The sequence below is a fragment of the Macaca fascicularis genome, chromosome 12 (assembly GCF_037993035.2).
Source record: "Macaca fascicularis isolate 582-1 chromosome 12, T2T-MFA8v1.1".
Taxonomy (NCBI): Eukaryota; Metazoa; Chordata; class Mammalia; order Primates; family Cercopithecidae; genus Macaca; species Macaca fascicularis.
Genome location: NC_088386.1, coordinates 73,339,781 through 73,358,174, shown reverse-complemented (window position 1 = coordinate 73,358,174; position 18,394 = coordinate 73,339,781). Strand labels below are relative to the sequence as shown.

The window sequence follows — 18,394 nt, the reverse complement described above, 5'->3', positions numbered from 1 at the left end:
GTGCTGCTATGGCTAGCCTGAGTCTATAGATTATACCTCTCTAAAATTGGCTTTCTTCTCTTCATGCTTACTGGTATTGCCTTAATTCAGATTTTATCCTTAGGGAGAGGAAGAAAATCAGTTTGTTTTTTTGGAAGATAACTTTGATGGATGTGTTTGCCTTTGGCTGTGCTCCTTTGAGCCAGTCTCTCTCATTCAAGGCAGTTAATCTCTGTAAGTCTCATCTGATAAGAGAGGATGATAACAGTACCTACTTCATGGGGTGGTTGTAAAAAGTATAAAATAATGCATAAGAAAGTGCTGAGCGGAGTGCCAGACACAGAGTGAGCATCCAACAAATGTGAGCTTATCATCATCATTGTTGTCTTTGAAGACTCACTGTAAAGGATCTCAAGCTGCTCCTGATTTCTCTAAACAGAGTTCGTTGTCTTTCCAATAGTGTTTGAACGTCCTCTACTTGGACACTTATTTTATCTCAATATTTCTATCTTTTCTAGACTGTGAGTAGCTCAAGGGTAATGACTATTTGAATTCATTTTTCTATCCTCAACACTAAGCAATGTGTCTGGTGCATAGGAGGTGGTAAATAAATATTTTTTGGAAGAGTACACTGGACGAATGATTTATGCTTATGTTTTTGTTTCTGCGTCTGGAATTCTCAAATATCAATCGATGTAATTCACTCTGTTAACAAACTAAAAAAGGAAAATCACATCATCTAAAATTACATGACTAAAAGGTATAAGAATTAAGGGATAAGATGACGTGATCATGTGGCAAGAAAATCCAAAACACTTTACAGGTAAGATATTAAAGTTAATAATTGAATGTAGCAAGATTGATGGAAACAAATTTAATATTAAAAAGTCAATTATATTTTTATGTACCAATTACAAGCATTAGAAAATAAAATACTGATGTCATTTACAATAACATGAAGTTTTTAAACGTCAAGATACAAATATAACAAATTATGTGTAAGAACACCACATAGGAAAATACCAAACTTTGCTAAGAGAAATTTTAAGAGCCTTAAAAAAATTAAGAGATATTTATGGATTGAAAGACTCAGTTTTGTATATGTGTCAATTCTCCCCCAAATTGTTAGATTCAAAAAATACCAATAAAAATCCCAGGAATGTATACGTATGTGTATAAACTGCAAATTGATTCTAAAATTTTCATATAAATGCCAGAGGTCAAAAATAGTCAAGACAATCTTGAAGAAGTACAAAGTTGGAGGATTTGCACTACCAGATACTGAGCCTTATTACACAACCGTGTTATTTAAGACAGTATGGTACTGGCATAAGGGCAGATACCTAGATCAATGGAATAGAACAGAGAGTTCAGAAACAGATCCAAATATATATGGACAGTTGATTAATGAAAGCGATGGCACAGTAGAGTGCTGGGAAGAGGTATTGCTTTTTCCCTCAAAACAGTGCTGGAGCAATTGAATATCCATTTCAAAAAAAAAAAAGAAATTTTGACTCCTAGCTCATATTATACATGAAAATCATTTTCAGTTGGATTATATATTTAAATGTGAAAGTTAAAACAATAAAGATTCTAGGAAAAGCATAGAAGAATATCTTCATGAGGTTGGAGTACGGAAAGATTTCTTGAATAAAACCAAAAAAGTACTAACCATAAATTTAACAATTGAAATATTTGACTATATCGTATTAGGGACCTCTTAATAAAAAGACACCATTAAAAGAGTGGAAAAACAAGCCATAGAATAAGAAAAATATTTGTAATACATATATCTTGCAGAGGGCTCTTAGCCAGAATATAGAAGAAACTTTTACAAGCCAATTTTTAAAAATCAGACAACCCAACAAGAAAAAGTCCAAAGTTCTGAACAGGCGCTTCATGGAAGAGAGTAGAAATAGACGATAAATATATGAAAAGTTGCTCAACTTCATTAATCATAAGTAGGAAAATTATAAATTTATTGCCCAAATTTGGACACTTTTGAGAATGAAAGGCATATTATTAAATAATTATGTCAGGAAAACAGACTTAAACCAGGATTTATGGTCACCCTAGTCATCAGAGATAATCAAATTACTTTCACAAGGAGATACAACCACATATCTATCAGAATTGTCAAAATTTTTTTTTAAAGCCTGACAACATCAAATGTTGGTGATGATGTAAATCAACTGGAACTCTCATACACTTCTGGTTAGAAAGTAAATTGGTACAAGTACTTTGCAAAACTTTAAAAGTATATATTTTGAAGCTGAACTTGTGAATAACTCAGCAATTTTATTGTAAGTATATGCCTATCAGAAATGCATATGTGCACTAAGTATGTACAAGAATTTAGGGGCATGGAGGTGGCTTCTGGGGTGGTGATAATATTCTATGTGTTGATCTTGGTGGTAATTGCATAGATCTGTTCATTTTGTAAAAATCCATTAAGCTGCATACTTAAATTTTGGGGCCTTTCTACATGCATGTTAATCTTCAAAAGACATTGAAAAAGAGAAACTAACATATTGGTACAACGAATAGAAGATATCTGGAAAATTAACTTCTCAAAGAGAAATGTCAAAAAGAAAAAATCCAAATATAAAATTTAGCTGTGTAAATTAACTTTTAGTTTCAAGTGTTTAAAATATGTGGCTCTTGCCTTCAACAAATAATATTTTAAAATATATTTTTATCTCAATATCCATGATCCAAAACCTTCATATCTTATTGTTTTCTCCTATTGTATCAGAACACTAGATTGACCTTCCTCACTGAGAATCACGATCATGTTAATTCACTAAGACCCTTTCACTCTTAGTGATTTCACTCTAGCCATTCAAATATGAACCATTGTTTTTAATATTAAATGGAGTTTGTTACTCAATGTTTAATGTTGATAATTGTACCTCTGTATTTTAAATGTCACCTCCTGACATCTTTTGGGGTACAGAAGGAAAATCTTCAAACCTCTACATCTATCTTACCTTTTTGTATATAGATTTGACAACATAAATAATTATTTAGTAATAGTAAAAATATACAGTATTAAAAGTAAATGTAAATATGACAGCATTATAGGCACAAATATTTTTTACTAACAAGTGTACCCAGTCAAAGATAAAAATTGATCACTGGTTTAATTGAAATGCTTTGAATACCCAGAGGAGAAACAGTTGCTGGAATTCTTGTCTGATGGTGTGGTCATGATCAAGATAGTTTTATGTCCAGCTTTCTATGGCTGCAGGGATTGGAGGAGGTCATGTTGGTTTGGGATTTTTTTGGTTGATTCATATGTGGCTTGGGTTTGATTTCTTTAGGATGTTCATTGTGATTAAGGAGGCAGGTGAGTGAGTTTATGCATTACAAAATTAGGTTACAGTGTATAAAATAACTTTTAAAAAGTTATTTTTGAATATCTGTTATGAAGAATGGAAAAAAATGTACATCAAAAATGAATAGTTAATATTCAATTTTAATTAACTTCTTTCTTGTTTCCTAGGCGGACCAGATATCTGGTTTTCACATAAGATCTGTTCTCTGTGTCCCTATTTGGAATAGCAACCACCAAATAATTGGTAAGAGATGACCTAAATAGTTAAACTGCTTGAATAAAGAAACAGAAATTTGCTTTAAAATACTCCCACATCGATCTAATTAAACTAAAGAGCTTCTGCACAGCAAAAGAAACTACCATCAGAGTGAACAGGCAACCTACAGAATGGGAGAAAATTTTGGCAATCTACTCATCTGACAAAGGGCTAATATCCAGAACCTACAAAGAACTCAAACAAATTTACAAGAAAAAAACAAACAACCCCATCAAAAAGTGGACAAAAGATATGAACAGACGCTTCTCAAAAGCAGACATTCATACAGCCAACAGACACATGAAAAAATGCTCATCATCACTTGCCATCAGAGAAATGCAAATCAAAACCATAATGAGATACCATCTCACACCAGTTAGAATGACAATCATTAAAAAATTAGGAAACAACAGATGCTGGAGAGGATGTGGAGAAATAGGAACACTTTTACACTGTTGGTGGGATTGTAAACTAGTTCAACCATTGTGGAAGACTGTGGCAATTCCTCAAGGATCTAGAACTAGAAGTACCATATGACCCAGCCATCCCATTACTGGGTATATACCCAAAGGATTATAAATCATGCTGCTATAAAGACACATGCACACGTATGTTTATTGTGGCACTATTCACAATAGCAAAGACTTGGAATCAACCCAAATGTCCATCAGTGACAGACTGGATTAAGAAAATGTGGCACATATACACCATGGAATACTATGCAGCCTTAGAAAAGGATGAGTTCTGTCCTTTGTAGGGACATGGATGCAGCTGGAAACCATCATTCTCAGCAAACTATCACAAGAACAGAAAACCAAACACCGCATGTTCTCACTCATAAGTGGGAACTGAGCAATGAGATCACTTGGACACAAGAAGGGGAACATCACACACCAGGGCCTATTGTGGGGACGGAGGAGGGGGCGGGATAGCGTTAGGAGATATACCTAATGTAAATTACGAGTTAATGGGTGCAGCACACCAACATGGCACATGTATGCATATGTAACAAACCTGCACGTTGTGCACATGTACCCTAGAACTTAAGTATAATAATAAAAATAAAAAACGAAAAAATAAAGATCACCTAGAGCAAAAAAAAAAAAAAAAAAAAAGTAATGGCAAAAACTGCAATTACTTTTGCACCAAACTAATACAAAGTCTGATGAAAGTTCCCATCAGTACTTTTGTTTGTAATAACAAAAAACTGCAAACAACCCGTATGTCCATAATAGTAGAATGGATAGATTGAAGTATATAGTCATTCAATAGAATACCAACACAGTAATGAGCGTAAATTTTTGCTATACAAACAATGTAGATTAATTACAGGAAAATTAAAAAATAAAAAATAAAAATAAAATACTCCCATATCCTTTTTATGTGTTCCCTCTTTTATGGCCAGGACTCATCAAACTATGTCTCATACTCTTGTATAATTTCATAAGCGCAGACTGCTAATGAATCAACACTCTCCACAACTTGAACAAATATTTATTAAGTTGAAAGAACCAATAAATTTTAAAGTTGGAGAGAATCTGAGTTATCAACCAATAGAACTCTTTTATCTCACCCTGTGGAAATAGAGGCAGAGAGAGAGGGGAAAAAGCCAGAGAGCGAGAGAGAGACAAATGACTTCAAGAAAGCCACAAAGTTAGTAGCAAGGTCAGGAATAAAACTCAGGTTTCCTAACTCCTAGTACAGACTTTCTTACTATGTCAATGTGTTTACATCTGTGCTTTTATACATGATGTAAAGGAAAAGGAAGAAAGAACATTCTCTATTGGACATAATACTGAGCATGCATTTTCTGCCTGGGCAGTTCTGAAATAGGCCACATTTTCCTCACAGTAAGGGAATCATGGGCAAAAACAGCTTCCAATTTTTCTCTTCCTCCATTCCCCTTTCCTTCTCCTCAAAAAACTCAATTAGGAAAGCATCAAATTCAAGAAAGAAGCCCAGGCAAGGAGAATTCATGGTTGAAATAGAGAAGTCATGAAGGATGGAGGAATTAGTTGAAATTACTGAAACACAATAAAAATGTGACTTTTTTCCCTAAGAGACGTAAGAACACTAATTCATTTGGTAACTGATGCATCTATTTGCCTCTCTCTGCTTCCCCCTAAAATTGCCTGTTAAAGTCTAAGACACTGCTGCTTATTAAAGGATTTAGTATTCTGTGAGTGTTTTTAAGATCTGAATTCTGAGATAATTTTTTTTCATTAGCTTAATCTGCATAAGAATATTGGTATGTTACTGAATATAAAGAATATTCTAAGACTTGGGATCTAAGCCTCTAGTACAAAGACTTAAACTACATCATGCACCAAGTTTTAAATAAATTTATGTTTAAAGGGAAAGTCCATAGGAAACACCATGTGTTACCTGTAATCTCATAGTCTACATTTCAATCCTAAAAGTAAACATCCATTATTACTTCAAAATTAGGACCATAGTTTGCCTGGTTACATGCTAATAGTTTTGTGTTTCATTATTTATATATATATATCTTCTTGCATAGGATGACTTACCTCCCTGGTGGGAAGTTGGGTGTTTTTAAAAATACAAGCATACTTGAGAATTACAGCTAGTTTTTTTTGTGTGTGTACTAAATGGGGACACAGGCTAATGGTTTTCAAGATAGTTGATTTTTCTTGTTAAACTTGTGTATTTTGAAAGTCATGCCCTGAAACATCTGGTATAATACTAGAAGTGAACTTTGGAAAAAGTAATCACTCATAAATTAAGTTTTTTAGAACTATATGTACCCCCTGGTAGCAGGAAACAGAACTGACTTTGCTTTGAAGGTCAACTGTATTATATCAAATTTTATTGCTTGTAGTAATTCCTAACATTTCTTGAATGTTTATTCTGAGTGAAGCAATGCGCTAAATGAACATTCTAACATCTCATTTAATCTTCATAACCCTCTTAGTTAACATTTTAATCCCCATTTTACAGATGAGGAAATTGACTGCTAAAAAATTTAGGTAATGTGCCCAAGGTCACACACCTGATGGTGGAGTTGAAATTTGAACTCAGACCATCTAAGTCCAAATCTTATGCTCTTAATCATAATGTCATACTGCCTCTTTCAAGTATTGTGCTTCAGATAATTTTATATATATATATATATAATATATATATATAAGTATTGTGCTTCAGATAATTATATATATCAGTTGAAATATATATATATAACTGAATACATACACATATTCAGCTACATATATACTCAGTTGTATATATAATCGTGTGTGTGTGTGTATATATATATACGAACACTAATTCATTTGGTAACTGATGCATCTATTTGCCTCTCTCTGCTTCCCCCTAAAATTGCCTGTTAAAGTCTAAGACACTGCTGCTTATTAAAGGATATATATATACACACACACACATACATATAATATATGGGGGATATATTAGAGTTACTGTAACTAGTCATCTAAAATCAGATTAAAGCCTTGGTAGAACTCCAAACTTTACTGAGATCTAATCTAAATAAATCGGCCTTAAAGAGAGACTGCATTGTCCTACATCTCAGATTTATTCTCATGAAATCGGCAGGCACTTGAGAGACCAGAGTTTAAAGTGAGTGCAGTTCTCTAAAGAAGGCATAGAGTTAGCTGTGGCTACTCTATTAGAGAAACGCAATGTCCAGTACTAAAAATGACCACATAATCCACTCTTTCCCCACAGGAGTGGCTCAAGTGTTAAATAGACTTGATGGGAAACCTTTTGATGATGCGGATCAACGACTTTTTGAGGTAAGAAAATAAGTTAATAAACCAAGGTTTATATGGAGTCATCAGTAGTCCCCTGGTTGCAGCCTGCCCAAATTCGAAATGACAAACAATTATTAATCAATTATTATTATACTTAAATGGAGGGCAAAATTTACAGGAAGATTTAAGGAATATGTAAATGCTTAAGTGAGATTTGATCCTATGGTTTACGAACTGGATTATTTTGTAACTATCCATTATTTTTATCCTAATTTTGTTACAGAATTACCCTCTCTTTCCCCCAAAGTGTTATTTTCTTATTTTTGTCTTGCTTGTGTGTATTCAGAGTCATGAAACCCTGAGCCAGCTCTGCCAGGTGTACTGTCCTCACATTTCTCTTGTTTACGTGCTTCCATTAATTCACTCCAGGCACTCTAGCTGGAGAAGTTAGCCTTGAATGGGCTTCCTCATAGACTGTACCAGTAGCCAACATGAAGACCCATGATTATCTTTCTTTAGTCAAGAATACCTCATAGCTTCTTTATTAATGGTTCTAACTCAATCCTCCTTCCCCTTAACACTTACCTTATGGTTACATTAACTTGGTTTCTTTACCAAAGTATTTTATAGCCTAGCGACTAAAAGAGGTTGCTTTGGTTAAATAGAATAGATTAAAATCAGTCCACAACCTAAATAAATTAAGAACCCATTTAAACAGACTGTATGTTTTTAAACATATGAAGTAGTTTCTCTACAATAACATTAAATTCATAATTTTTCCTCATGTGCGGTGTGAGCTATAAAGTTGTCATATAACAATAGTAATTAAGAATTTTAATGTGCCTATTTTCCCAAGGCCTACCTCTGTGTACAGTAAGATTGTATTTTCAGACCCATCCCTGGTGACTGCCTGCTTTCATATGAGATTTTGCCAATGAGTTGCTGCAATGTTTAATTAGCAGGTTCGGTCTTTCCTAGGCTTTTGTCATCTTTTGTGGACTTGGCATCAACAACACAATTATGTATGATCAAGTGAAGAAGTCCTGGGCCAAGCAGTCTGTGGCTCTTGATGTAAGTACAGTATTTATGTCAGGTTTGTATGCTGTCAGCTCTAATTTTATGAGAGAAAAAATTTCCCTGGTTATGGGGTTTAATCTCTCAAATTTTAATTATCTATTCATTGGGCCTTAATCATTTTAGGTTGTGGGTTTAAATCTCATGAAGTCCGGAGAAACACAATGTTGCGTATAATTTCAGGGGTTCATAGATGCCCTGAAGCTCATTCATATAAGTGCTATGTTTACATGTAGATTTTTAAAATTACATTTATTAAATAGTGACAATCCAAAGATAATTTGGCAGGATTTCAAATTTATTTTAAACTTAGATTTGAATATATATAGATAATCTATAAAGTCACAACTTTTCTTATCATAGGAGAAAACTTCACTATGAGGATATATGACCTAGATGGGGAAAACTACTCCTGTCATTATCTGATTCCCTTTCTTCCTCCCTCCCCCAACACATGTCCCATCAAGAACCTCGACCTGTTCCCTTGTCTGCACACATGTCCTCTCAGACACTAACTTCCAAAAGAGCAGTTGTAATCTCCCCCTGAATCTCAGATGCTTGTTTTGACTTAAGACTTATTTTTAATCTAGCTTCTGCTCTATAGACTTTTTTTTTTTTTGAGTCTCACTCTGTTGCCCAGGCTGGAGTATGGTGGTGCCATCTCAGCTCACTGCAACCTCCATATCCTGGGTTCAAGCAATTCTCCTGCCTCAGCCTCCCGAGCAGCTGGGATTACAGGCATGCACCACCATGCCCAGCTGATTTTTGTATTTTTAGCAGAGATGGGGTTTTACTATGTTGTCCAGGCTGGTCTCGACCTCCTGACCTCAGGTGATCTGCCCGCCTTGACCACCCAAAGTGCTGGGATTACAGGCATGAGCCACCACACCTGGCCTGCTCTGTAGATTTTGCCAAATATTTTCTTTACATCTATGAAATACTTACTAAGTAGTCAAGATAAAATGTCAGTGCCAAGATGAAAGTATATAGAAGAGTATGATATAATACACATGAAATCTTCAAAGTATTCTATTTGTCAAGCCAGATATAAGAAGTAGGCAAACTGATGTTACCTGCACTGCTCTGATTTGAGATGTAAAAGATGTAAAATTATAGTTACTCTCTATATGCTTTTAATTTTATGGCTAAATCATGAATTCTAGAAGCACGGGGATTTTTATTTGCAATGCCTAGCAGGGTGCTTAGCACAAAGGTGGGATTTATTGAATAATTTTTTAACGGAGGGTGGGAGGGAAAGAAGGAGGAAGGAAAGAATCCGTTACCTTGGTAAGGGATGCTTTTTGTTCTTCTGAGACAGCCCTGCTTTGTTTAATATGTAATATCTTTTTATAGTAAGGACTAAAAACAGTATAGGGTGAATCAATAAATGAGTGAACTGTAAATATGCAACCAACCGATGAGAATCATTAGTAGAGCATTAAGGGTTGTGTGCAGAACTATTTTCAAATCCTGGATCTGTCACTCACCTCAATTGTGAGAATTAAATGAGATGAAGCATGTGAAGATGTTAATAAGCATTCAACAAAATCATAGCAATAATACTATTATTATTTGCAGTAGTATATTTATTACTGAGAAATCACTATGGACTGGGGGGAAATAGCAAAGGACAGGAATTTAGAACAGCAAATGTTGAGTTATACTTCCTTCACCATCATCAAATTCTCATCTCCACAGTGTTGTTTCACCCATTGTTTTTCAGTACCTGCAGCTATAAAAAGAAGGACACACCATACACTAGTCCCATCTAAATCCTACTTCATTATGTCACAGTATAATTAACACACAAAGAGAAAACATCCTACATATGCCCATATTCTCACTCCTCACCTACCTCTGGCACATCATCATCCTCTTGAGAAGGAGCTAGAATAACTGGGTTCCAGCATGAATAGCCATTTACCCCCAGATGGGAAGATTCAGTAAAAGATACCACTCTTACTGGCACTACCCCTACCCCAATGAACCACAGTTACCATTACCTAGAAAACACTCATGTACCCTAGAATTTCTGGCCACAGTCTCCTTACCCATGAATTGCTTATTTCAGTTCATAGTGAACACCTCTTGTTTATATAACCTAGATCCCTCCATCCTTAGACACAAAAATTATTACCGACTCTGACAAATCTCAGCCCAACTCTTAACCTTGCCACAATCTTAAACTTTCAAGAAGTTGACTTACAGGTGTTGACTTGTATGTTCCACATGCTTTATTTTGTGCCAGTGTCGAAAGTGGCATTCCCAGTCAGAATTATGGCATTGCCATCTCGCTCTCGCCGCTTCCACTCTCAGCCAACTTCCACCCCACCGAGTATGAAATTCTTGACACTAGTGATCAGGTGGCATCCACCCCACTCCCTGGCCTGGGAATCCATATACAAGAGTATCTGGAAGGATTTCTTACCCTGAGGACTTTATAAAGACAAAAAGTGATTTTTTGAGAGCCACTAAACCCAAACTCAGGAATGAGATATACATATATTATAATATACATCAACTTCTGAATAAATATATATTTTTAAATGTATGTATTTATACATATTATATATGAATATGTGTAAGTGTAATATTTTTCTAAATATTTCTGTTAAAAGTATGTATTTATAACTTGCTTAGTCCCATAAAAGATTTGAGCTACTTTATGAGAATATAAATGATCCAACAAATTTTAAAAAAAATAAAATAGTAATAACAGAACTGAGAAAGAGAGAAAGCCAAGAGAAACAGAACCAAATGCCATGTTATCCTTCTATCATTCCTATCCTTTCTTTCTGAGATCCTGGGCTAGCCCTTTGCCCTTTTCCATTGTGGCTAAGGAAAGATTCCCCACTCAGGTGTGCCCAGGTTCCTCTTCTCCTTGTGTGGTTTCATTTTTGCTTATTCTCTTCCATTATTATCCTCCTTGACCTTGACCCCAAAACAGCTGTGTCTAAATGTAGCTCTTTCAGTCCCATAACCTTATTGCAGTGTCTTTTTTTTTTTTTTTTTTTTTCCAGTTAGCAACAAGAGTGGAGGGAAATAATCCATTCCACAGCACTCAGTGACAAAACCACCCTGGAATCTTTTCCTTCCTTAAAAAGGGAGCACAAGTAGTTCATGGCCTAGAGAGTTAATGGAATACACGTCTTGCTGTGTTGTTCATGAGACTCAAGAAACAGCACCACACTGTTCTCTTCTGTCTTTTAAAAATCCTATCCCCAAAGCATTTTTTCATAAAAATACTTCCATCTGTGGTTCATCCTCTGAAAGTAAATATTCTCCAGATAAATTCCCTGAAAGACTAATAATCCCCACAAATGGGGCAGAGTCTCTAAAACACTCAGAGCTCACTGGAAGTACACTTAAAAAAAAAGATAGGGCTTTACCTTTATTTTTTTTCTCCCAAACAGTCACTGATTTCTATATATTTATTTAATACTGGCTCCTTTTCCTAATGATTTTGTTACCGGGAAGTACAGGAATCCTCAGTTCATGTCTTACTTGGGAGAAAGAATTCAGCCAAGAGACCAATTAGTACTGTAAGCAAAAGATCTATTGAAAGAAAATAAAGAGTATAGAGTTTATTGAGAGAAGGACACTCCAAGAGAGGAGCAGGCTGGTCCAGCTGGAGAAACAGGAGTAGCAGCAGCAAGGGTTAGGTAGTAGCAGAGATAGTGCATGCTGAAAGATGAGGCAGAGCAGGCTATTTAAAGGGGAATGAGCCAGCAGCAGCCCCAAGAGTTCTGCATTGTGGTTATTATGGCAGACTGTTTCTTCAAGCTTCTGCTTCTGCCTCAAGTCTCCACCTTTGTCTTTGTCTAGTTCCCACTTCTGCCTTATGTTCCCACTTTTTCCCCCACCTAGTTTCCACTCCAGATTTGTGGGATTCCCCCTTACTGTTAGTTCACATGTATGTGCAGGCCAGTGTTGGATACGAATTCTATATAATGCCTGCATTACTCATTATCACCACCTGAGGAAGGTTGGAAAGTGGTTAAATCTGTACTTATTCCACCTGTGTATCTCTTAGGAATTTCTCCTTTTTCCCTATTTCCCCCCTTAACAGCATGTAGCTAGCTACATTCTGACAGGTTAATTGCAGAGTGAGTGATTACTGGGAGTCTTAAGGGGCATCTCTTTCTGCATAGGTATTTCCCTTCCTCTCTGCTTATAGTTAGGATGCATGTTTTGGGTGGTCTCTGGGTTATGAGATTTTTCCAAACCTCCCTTTTCCCAGGGCACTCCCCCTCCTTCTCGTATCTAGCTTATCCGCCTGCTCAAACAAGTTGAAATACCACATTAAATTATATAAATTCATATATATATTTTTTTCAAGTATATTTATTTACATGTTATTTTGTCCCATTGATCTACCTATTTCTAAACCAGAACTTCATTGCTTTAAGTACACTTTAATGCAGATCTTGCTTTGTGTCGGTATCCCCTGCAGAAGGAGGTTGCTGACTTTATCCATGCAAAAGGCAGTGTAGGGAGAAGATTTAAAGTGTTGATTTTAGTATTAGCCTGATTAGTTAGTTAGATTTGAATTCTGGCTCAGTAGCTATTGACCTTGGGCAAGCGACTTAACCTCTCAATCTTGTTTTATTCACATGTTAAATGGGTATAAGAAGTCTGTTTTCCCCATAAATATATACATCTACTATATACCTACAAAAATTAAAAATTAAAAAAAAATTCAAGCCTGTTTTAACAGTTACAAAAAAAAAATACAGGGAAAGTGTTTAGAAAGAGTGTTTAGTTATAATTAGCACTTAATAAAAGTTAGTTGTTCTTACCACCCGGTGCATTTGGAGTCCTTAATCCTCACTGAGTTTTGTCTACTTAGCCCAAGATTCTTGTAAGAGTATGCTGACTGGGGAGCTATAGTTTTTTTCACCTGTTTTATCAGGAAAATCACTTCCTGCTTAAAGTCAGAGCTAAAAACAGATTGCCTCTTTCCTAGGTCTTTGATACATGCTGTTTAGTCACACCACTGAACATCCCAGAAGCATTGCAAGTGCAACTGCTCCAGGGCACTAGTGTTGGCTCAATGCAGGCCCATTGTCTGGAGATTGTTACTATATATGTATCTGCAGAAAAGTCTAGGCCATAGAAATACAAAATTTACCATGTCAGAAACAGAACAGGTCTTTAAAAGCTAGACGGCTCCAAGGACAAAGCTTCCCCAAAAGACTTGCCATGCAAGGCAGTCCTTTCCCTGTTGTCACGTATTGGCAACTTCAGCTCATTTCATCCACAAACCACACATGGTGAGAAATAGAAATGTAAGCATATAAAACATTTTCTACTGTTCTGGCCTTTAAAAACTGGAGTGACTAATACATTATCCAGATTTTGTTTAACAATTGAATTATCAACTCAATTATTCTGATGACTGATTTTCTTAATTTCTTGTAATTTAATTATACAATTCTATTGTTCAAATCCTTTGTCCTAAATACATAAAATTAATAGTCTAAGGCTCTTAGAGAGCAGAAATGCTCTTAAAGCTGAATAATGGAACAAAGAGGGGGATTTGCTATCATTTTTAATAACTTTAATTTTATGATCCTGATTTCCATTCTGCATGACCAAGAGCTTCAGAAGAGCTATGCTAATGTATGTTCACATTTTCTGAGAGTAGAAATTCTTAGGTAAAAGGGGGAACCTTTTTCTAAAAGCCACAATCCTACCTAAAATACAAATGTAGATGTAGAATATAACTTCCTCATTTTGAACATCAGGAATTGTTCTTTGGGGTGTCTTTCACAGTTATTGCCAATGAAGCCTTACCTAATACTGAAGAGAAATTTGCCAGAAAATATAAGTCTGTGTGCTAAGGGACACTGCATACAGCTTTAGGATCAGAAGAGGGAAGAAATGAGGGTCAGACAGAGAGTAAGAAAAAGGCATATGCAATCAGGATCCAAGCCCCATTTATTCTACCTCCCCAAAGCCTCTCTCATCTATTTCTGCCTTTCCAATTGCGACAGCAACCATCCTACTTAAGGACTCCATTATCTCTGTGCTGGACAATTGCAATAACCTTCTACTTGTTCTTCCTAAAACATATTTTAGATTTCATCGCTCACCTACTCATAGACCTTAAATTACTTCCCCATTACCTATTAAAGTACAAATGACTTTGAGGCCCTCAGAAATCTCATACCAAGCTATTTTCCTACCCCTGGCTCTCATTTCTCTTCTTAAGAGTATTGTATGCTACCTACAAACCCAATGACGTCATAATCTGATGATCAGCTACCTGTTTCACTGCCATCTGATCTCCACTCTAACCTCCCCTCTTTTGTCATTCTCTGTTCCAATTATGCCATATCCACTCAAAATTTTCCCATCATTCAAAGCACAATGTAAATGTCATCTCCTCTGTAAAACTCCTAATCCTTAAGTTTTTTTGTTCCTCTGTTTGCCCTATATTGTCATTAATTATGAGTCTGTATGTTTACCTCTGCTAAAACATATGTGCCTTGAAGTGTGTGATCATGTCTTATCTGCTTTTATTCCTTTTAATATTCTATATATAATTGGTACTCAGTAAAAGCATATTGAATAAATGAATGCATCCCACCACAAATAATCATTTTGTCTGCCACGGCAACATTCTGGAATGGAAAAGCTTGAGCTATGTTGGGAGAATTGACAGTCACTCTTAGTGGCAGTCTTGCTGACCACAGACTGGCATAACATCACCTCTGTATTCCCTTCCTCCTTCATAAGCCATGGGTACAAATACAGAGTTGCTTTTATTTGGGGAGGATGGTAGACCTCTTCCTAGATACCACCTTCCATGGGATATATCCTTAGATGAGGATGAAGAAGCCAAACCGACTTCCTGAAGGTAAGGGAGAAGGAGAGAAGTGGAAACTTCATCAGGAATCAGGAAGATTTCATCAGGAATCTTCTAAGCTCCGAGGAAAGATTTTCTCTCACTAGGTGAAAGGGCTAGACTCAGAGGCTAGAAGTAGAATGCCACTTCTTTCTTTCTCACTCCTCTTCCTTTAAACTTACTCTGGTAAATCAATCATCCCCATTCCTGTATAAACTCTCTAGCACCATTCCACCACTTTTTTGGCACACACAGATGTTAAATTGTCTCTAAGCTTCTTCCCTTCCCCTCATTTAGAAGCCTGTAGTCGGGAGAGAGACACAGTCATAGCTTCTTTACTCTTCCTCACTTCACCTCATCTCCCAATTCAGGTACAGGGTTCAAGAGGGAGGTAGGATGAAAGGGCAAAGTCTTATGATTTCCTAACCTGATTTCAGGGCCATCTGTGAGACACCAACATTTTCTTTTTGTAATGAGCTGCTTTTATAAATTCTTCAGAGAACTGCCTGGCTGGGAATCTCCTGTTAGCAATTACTTGTGGGTTTGCCTCTCCTGACTGACAGCTTATAATCCATTCTCATTCCTGGCTTCCACTGGCCCATCGTGACCCTCCCTCTGTGGGGGCCAGCTCACTTCTCTAGGCAGTCCTCTTGGTGAAGGTTATTTTTTGTTGTTTTTGTTGTTGTTGTTGTTGTTTTAAAAGAGTGGTAAAATAAACACATGAAATTTATCATTTTAACTGTTTTTAAGTGCAAAGTTAGGTAGTATTAAGTACATTCACATTGTTGTGCAATCATCACCACTGTCCATCTCCAGAACTTTTTCATCTTCCCAAACTGAAACTCTGTACCCATGAGACACTAACTCTCCACTCCCCTCTCCTCAGCCTGTGGCAACTGCCATTCTACTTTATGTCTGTGAATTTGACTACTCTAGCTACCTCATATAAATAGAATCATACAATATTTGTCCTTTTGTGACTAGCTTATTTCCTTTGGCATGTCTTCCAGGCTCATTAATGTAGCATGTGTAAGAATTTCCTTCAATTTTAAGGCTTGAATAATATTCCATTGTAAGTATATACCACATTTTGTTTATCGATTCATACACTAGTGGATACTAGGATTGCTTCCATGGTCTGATTATTTTTCATGGGTCTTTTTGGGTCAGGGGAAGACTCACTCAATTTAATGAGTCTTTGCTCATTAAATTGTACAAACACAGGTCCCCTCAATGTAGCACTCCACTGTCTTCCCTCTGTCCACTAACCTTTAGAATTTTTAGGTATGTATCAGCTACCAGTGTTTGCTAGGATGTCACATCCTAGGGAAATACATATTAGGTTCTCCAAGTAGTTCTGTAGAAGGAAGCTTTAAGAAACCCTAGCTAAGAAATCTTCCATATAAGGCTTTCTCATAAACTGTTACCCTTTTCTTACACAATTCAGAGATGAACAGTGAGCAGCTCAGCTTGGAGGAGGTAGAGCTAGTTTGGGGCATTTTCTTTCCAAGTCCTGCATAGATAACCTAAATGGCTTAGCACCTACCTTTAGAATATAGTACCTGTTGTTCTAAGTTATAAACTCAGAAAGAGTTCCACTTAAACATCCTTTTATCTCCCAAAAAATTTTTTCAGACAATACTGTCAGACAATGATCTAGTGATTGTCTAAATGATAACTATCTACTCATGTTAATTCACAGGTACAAGGAATATCAAGTTGTCCATTAGAAAGCTAAATGTAGCATGCCAGTAGATACAGAATTGTTCTCATTTGTCAATTCTTATTTACTGAAAACATGTTAGAGTAGGTAAATATTTCTTTCTCCATTGCCTACAAATTAGATCTTTCAAGATTCTCCACTATTGACATCAATATCTCACTTCATCGCTCCATGAAAAAACCTAGATTTATTAGTCTTTTTCAAATATATCTTGAAATTTTTATTCTGAAACTTTTCTCCATTTCCTTAAAGTAGTTCCTAACAAACCTCAAATTTCACCTCTTTCATTAATGTTTTCTCACCTATCCCAAGAGTTGTGATTGTTTCTTACTTTTAATCTCTTTATAAAAGGGCTATTGACACATTAGAAACTGTTATTTTAGTTACTCTTCATATATAAATATTTTACAAAGACTAGTGAAAACAGTAGTAATCATGTAGATATTTAGTATGAGGATAAATATTAGATAGTTTTTCTGAGGATTCTTGGATACTAAGTGTAATCCATATACAATATTTATCTTACTTGTTCTTTTAAAAATGTTTTTGCCAGGCATGGTGGCTCACGCCTACAATCCCAGCACTTTGGGAGGCCAAGGCAGGAGGATCACTTGAACCCAGGAGTTCAAGACCAGCCTGGGCAACATGGCAAAAATCCAACTCTATAAAATACAAAATACAAAATTAACCAGGCTTGGTGGCATGCGCTTGTAGTCCTAGCCACTTGGGACATTGAGGTGGGAGGATTGCTTGAGCCCAGCAGGTCAAGGCTGCAATGAGCTGTGATCATGCCACTGTACTCCAGCCTGGGTGACAGAGGCCCCAGTCTCAGAAAAATAAAATAAAATAATAAAAACAAAAATGTTTTTAAATTATAAGAACAATGCAATTGTTATAGAAAATGTAAAAAGTGTTTAAAAGAAATAAAAATCAGTGGTAACTTACTGCTTAAAGCTAACTACCTTATCATTTGGATTGACAATTTTTTCTTTCTTTCAACCCTTTTAAGATACCACTGTCTTTTGGCTTCTATTGTTACTAGTGAAAAATCTGCCATTATTTTTGTTGTTCCCTTAAATGTAATGTTTTTTTTCCTTACTGCTTTTCCTTTTAGATCTTTTTCAGTCATTTGACTATGATGTACATAAATGTGTTTTACTTTATGTTTCTTATGCTTGGGGTTCACTGGGTTTCTTGGATCTAAGAGTTGATGACTTTCATTGATTTCAGAACATACTTGGCTAATATCTTTTCAAAGCTTATTTTTTCCTATTCTCTCTTTCTGGACCCAGTTACATATATGTTGAATCAAATGATATTGGCCCACAGTTCTCTGACACTCTGACATTCTTGAGTTCTATAAATTTTGACTTGGTTCCTTTTTAAGGTTTCATTTCTCTGCAGAAACTTACCAACTGTTATTAATTATATCCACCTTTTCTTCTAT

At 35.9% G+C, this 18,394-nt stretch overlaps 1 protein-coding gene across 2 annotated transcripts in view; it reads left to right on the top strand.

The window, feature by feature from the left end:
* PDE11A (phosphodiesterase 11A) overlaps positions 1-18,394 on the top strand; it is a 464,879-nt gene that overhangs the window by 273,037 nt on the left and 173,448 nt on the right. For both annotated transcript variants that reach the window (XM_005573580.5, XM_074009510.1), the window contains 3 exons: positions 3,485-3,560; positions 7,275-7,342; positions 8,279-8,371. In XM_005573580.5, the coding sequence (XP_005573637.1) occupies positions 3,485-3,560; positions 7,275-7,342; positions 8,279-8,371 (237 nt within the window). The remainder of the gene's footprint in view (positions 1-3,484; positions 3,561-7,274; positions 7,343-8,278; positions 8,372-18,394) is intronic.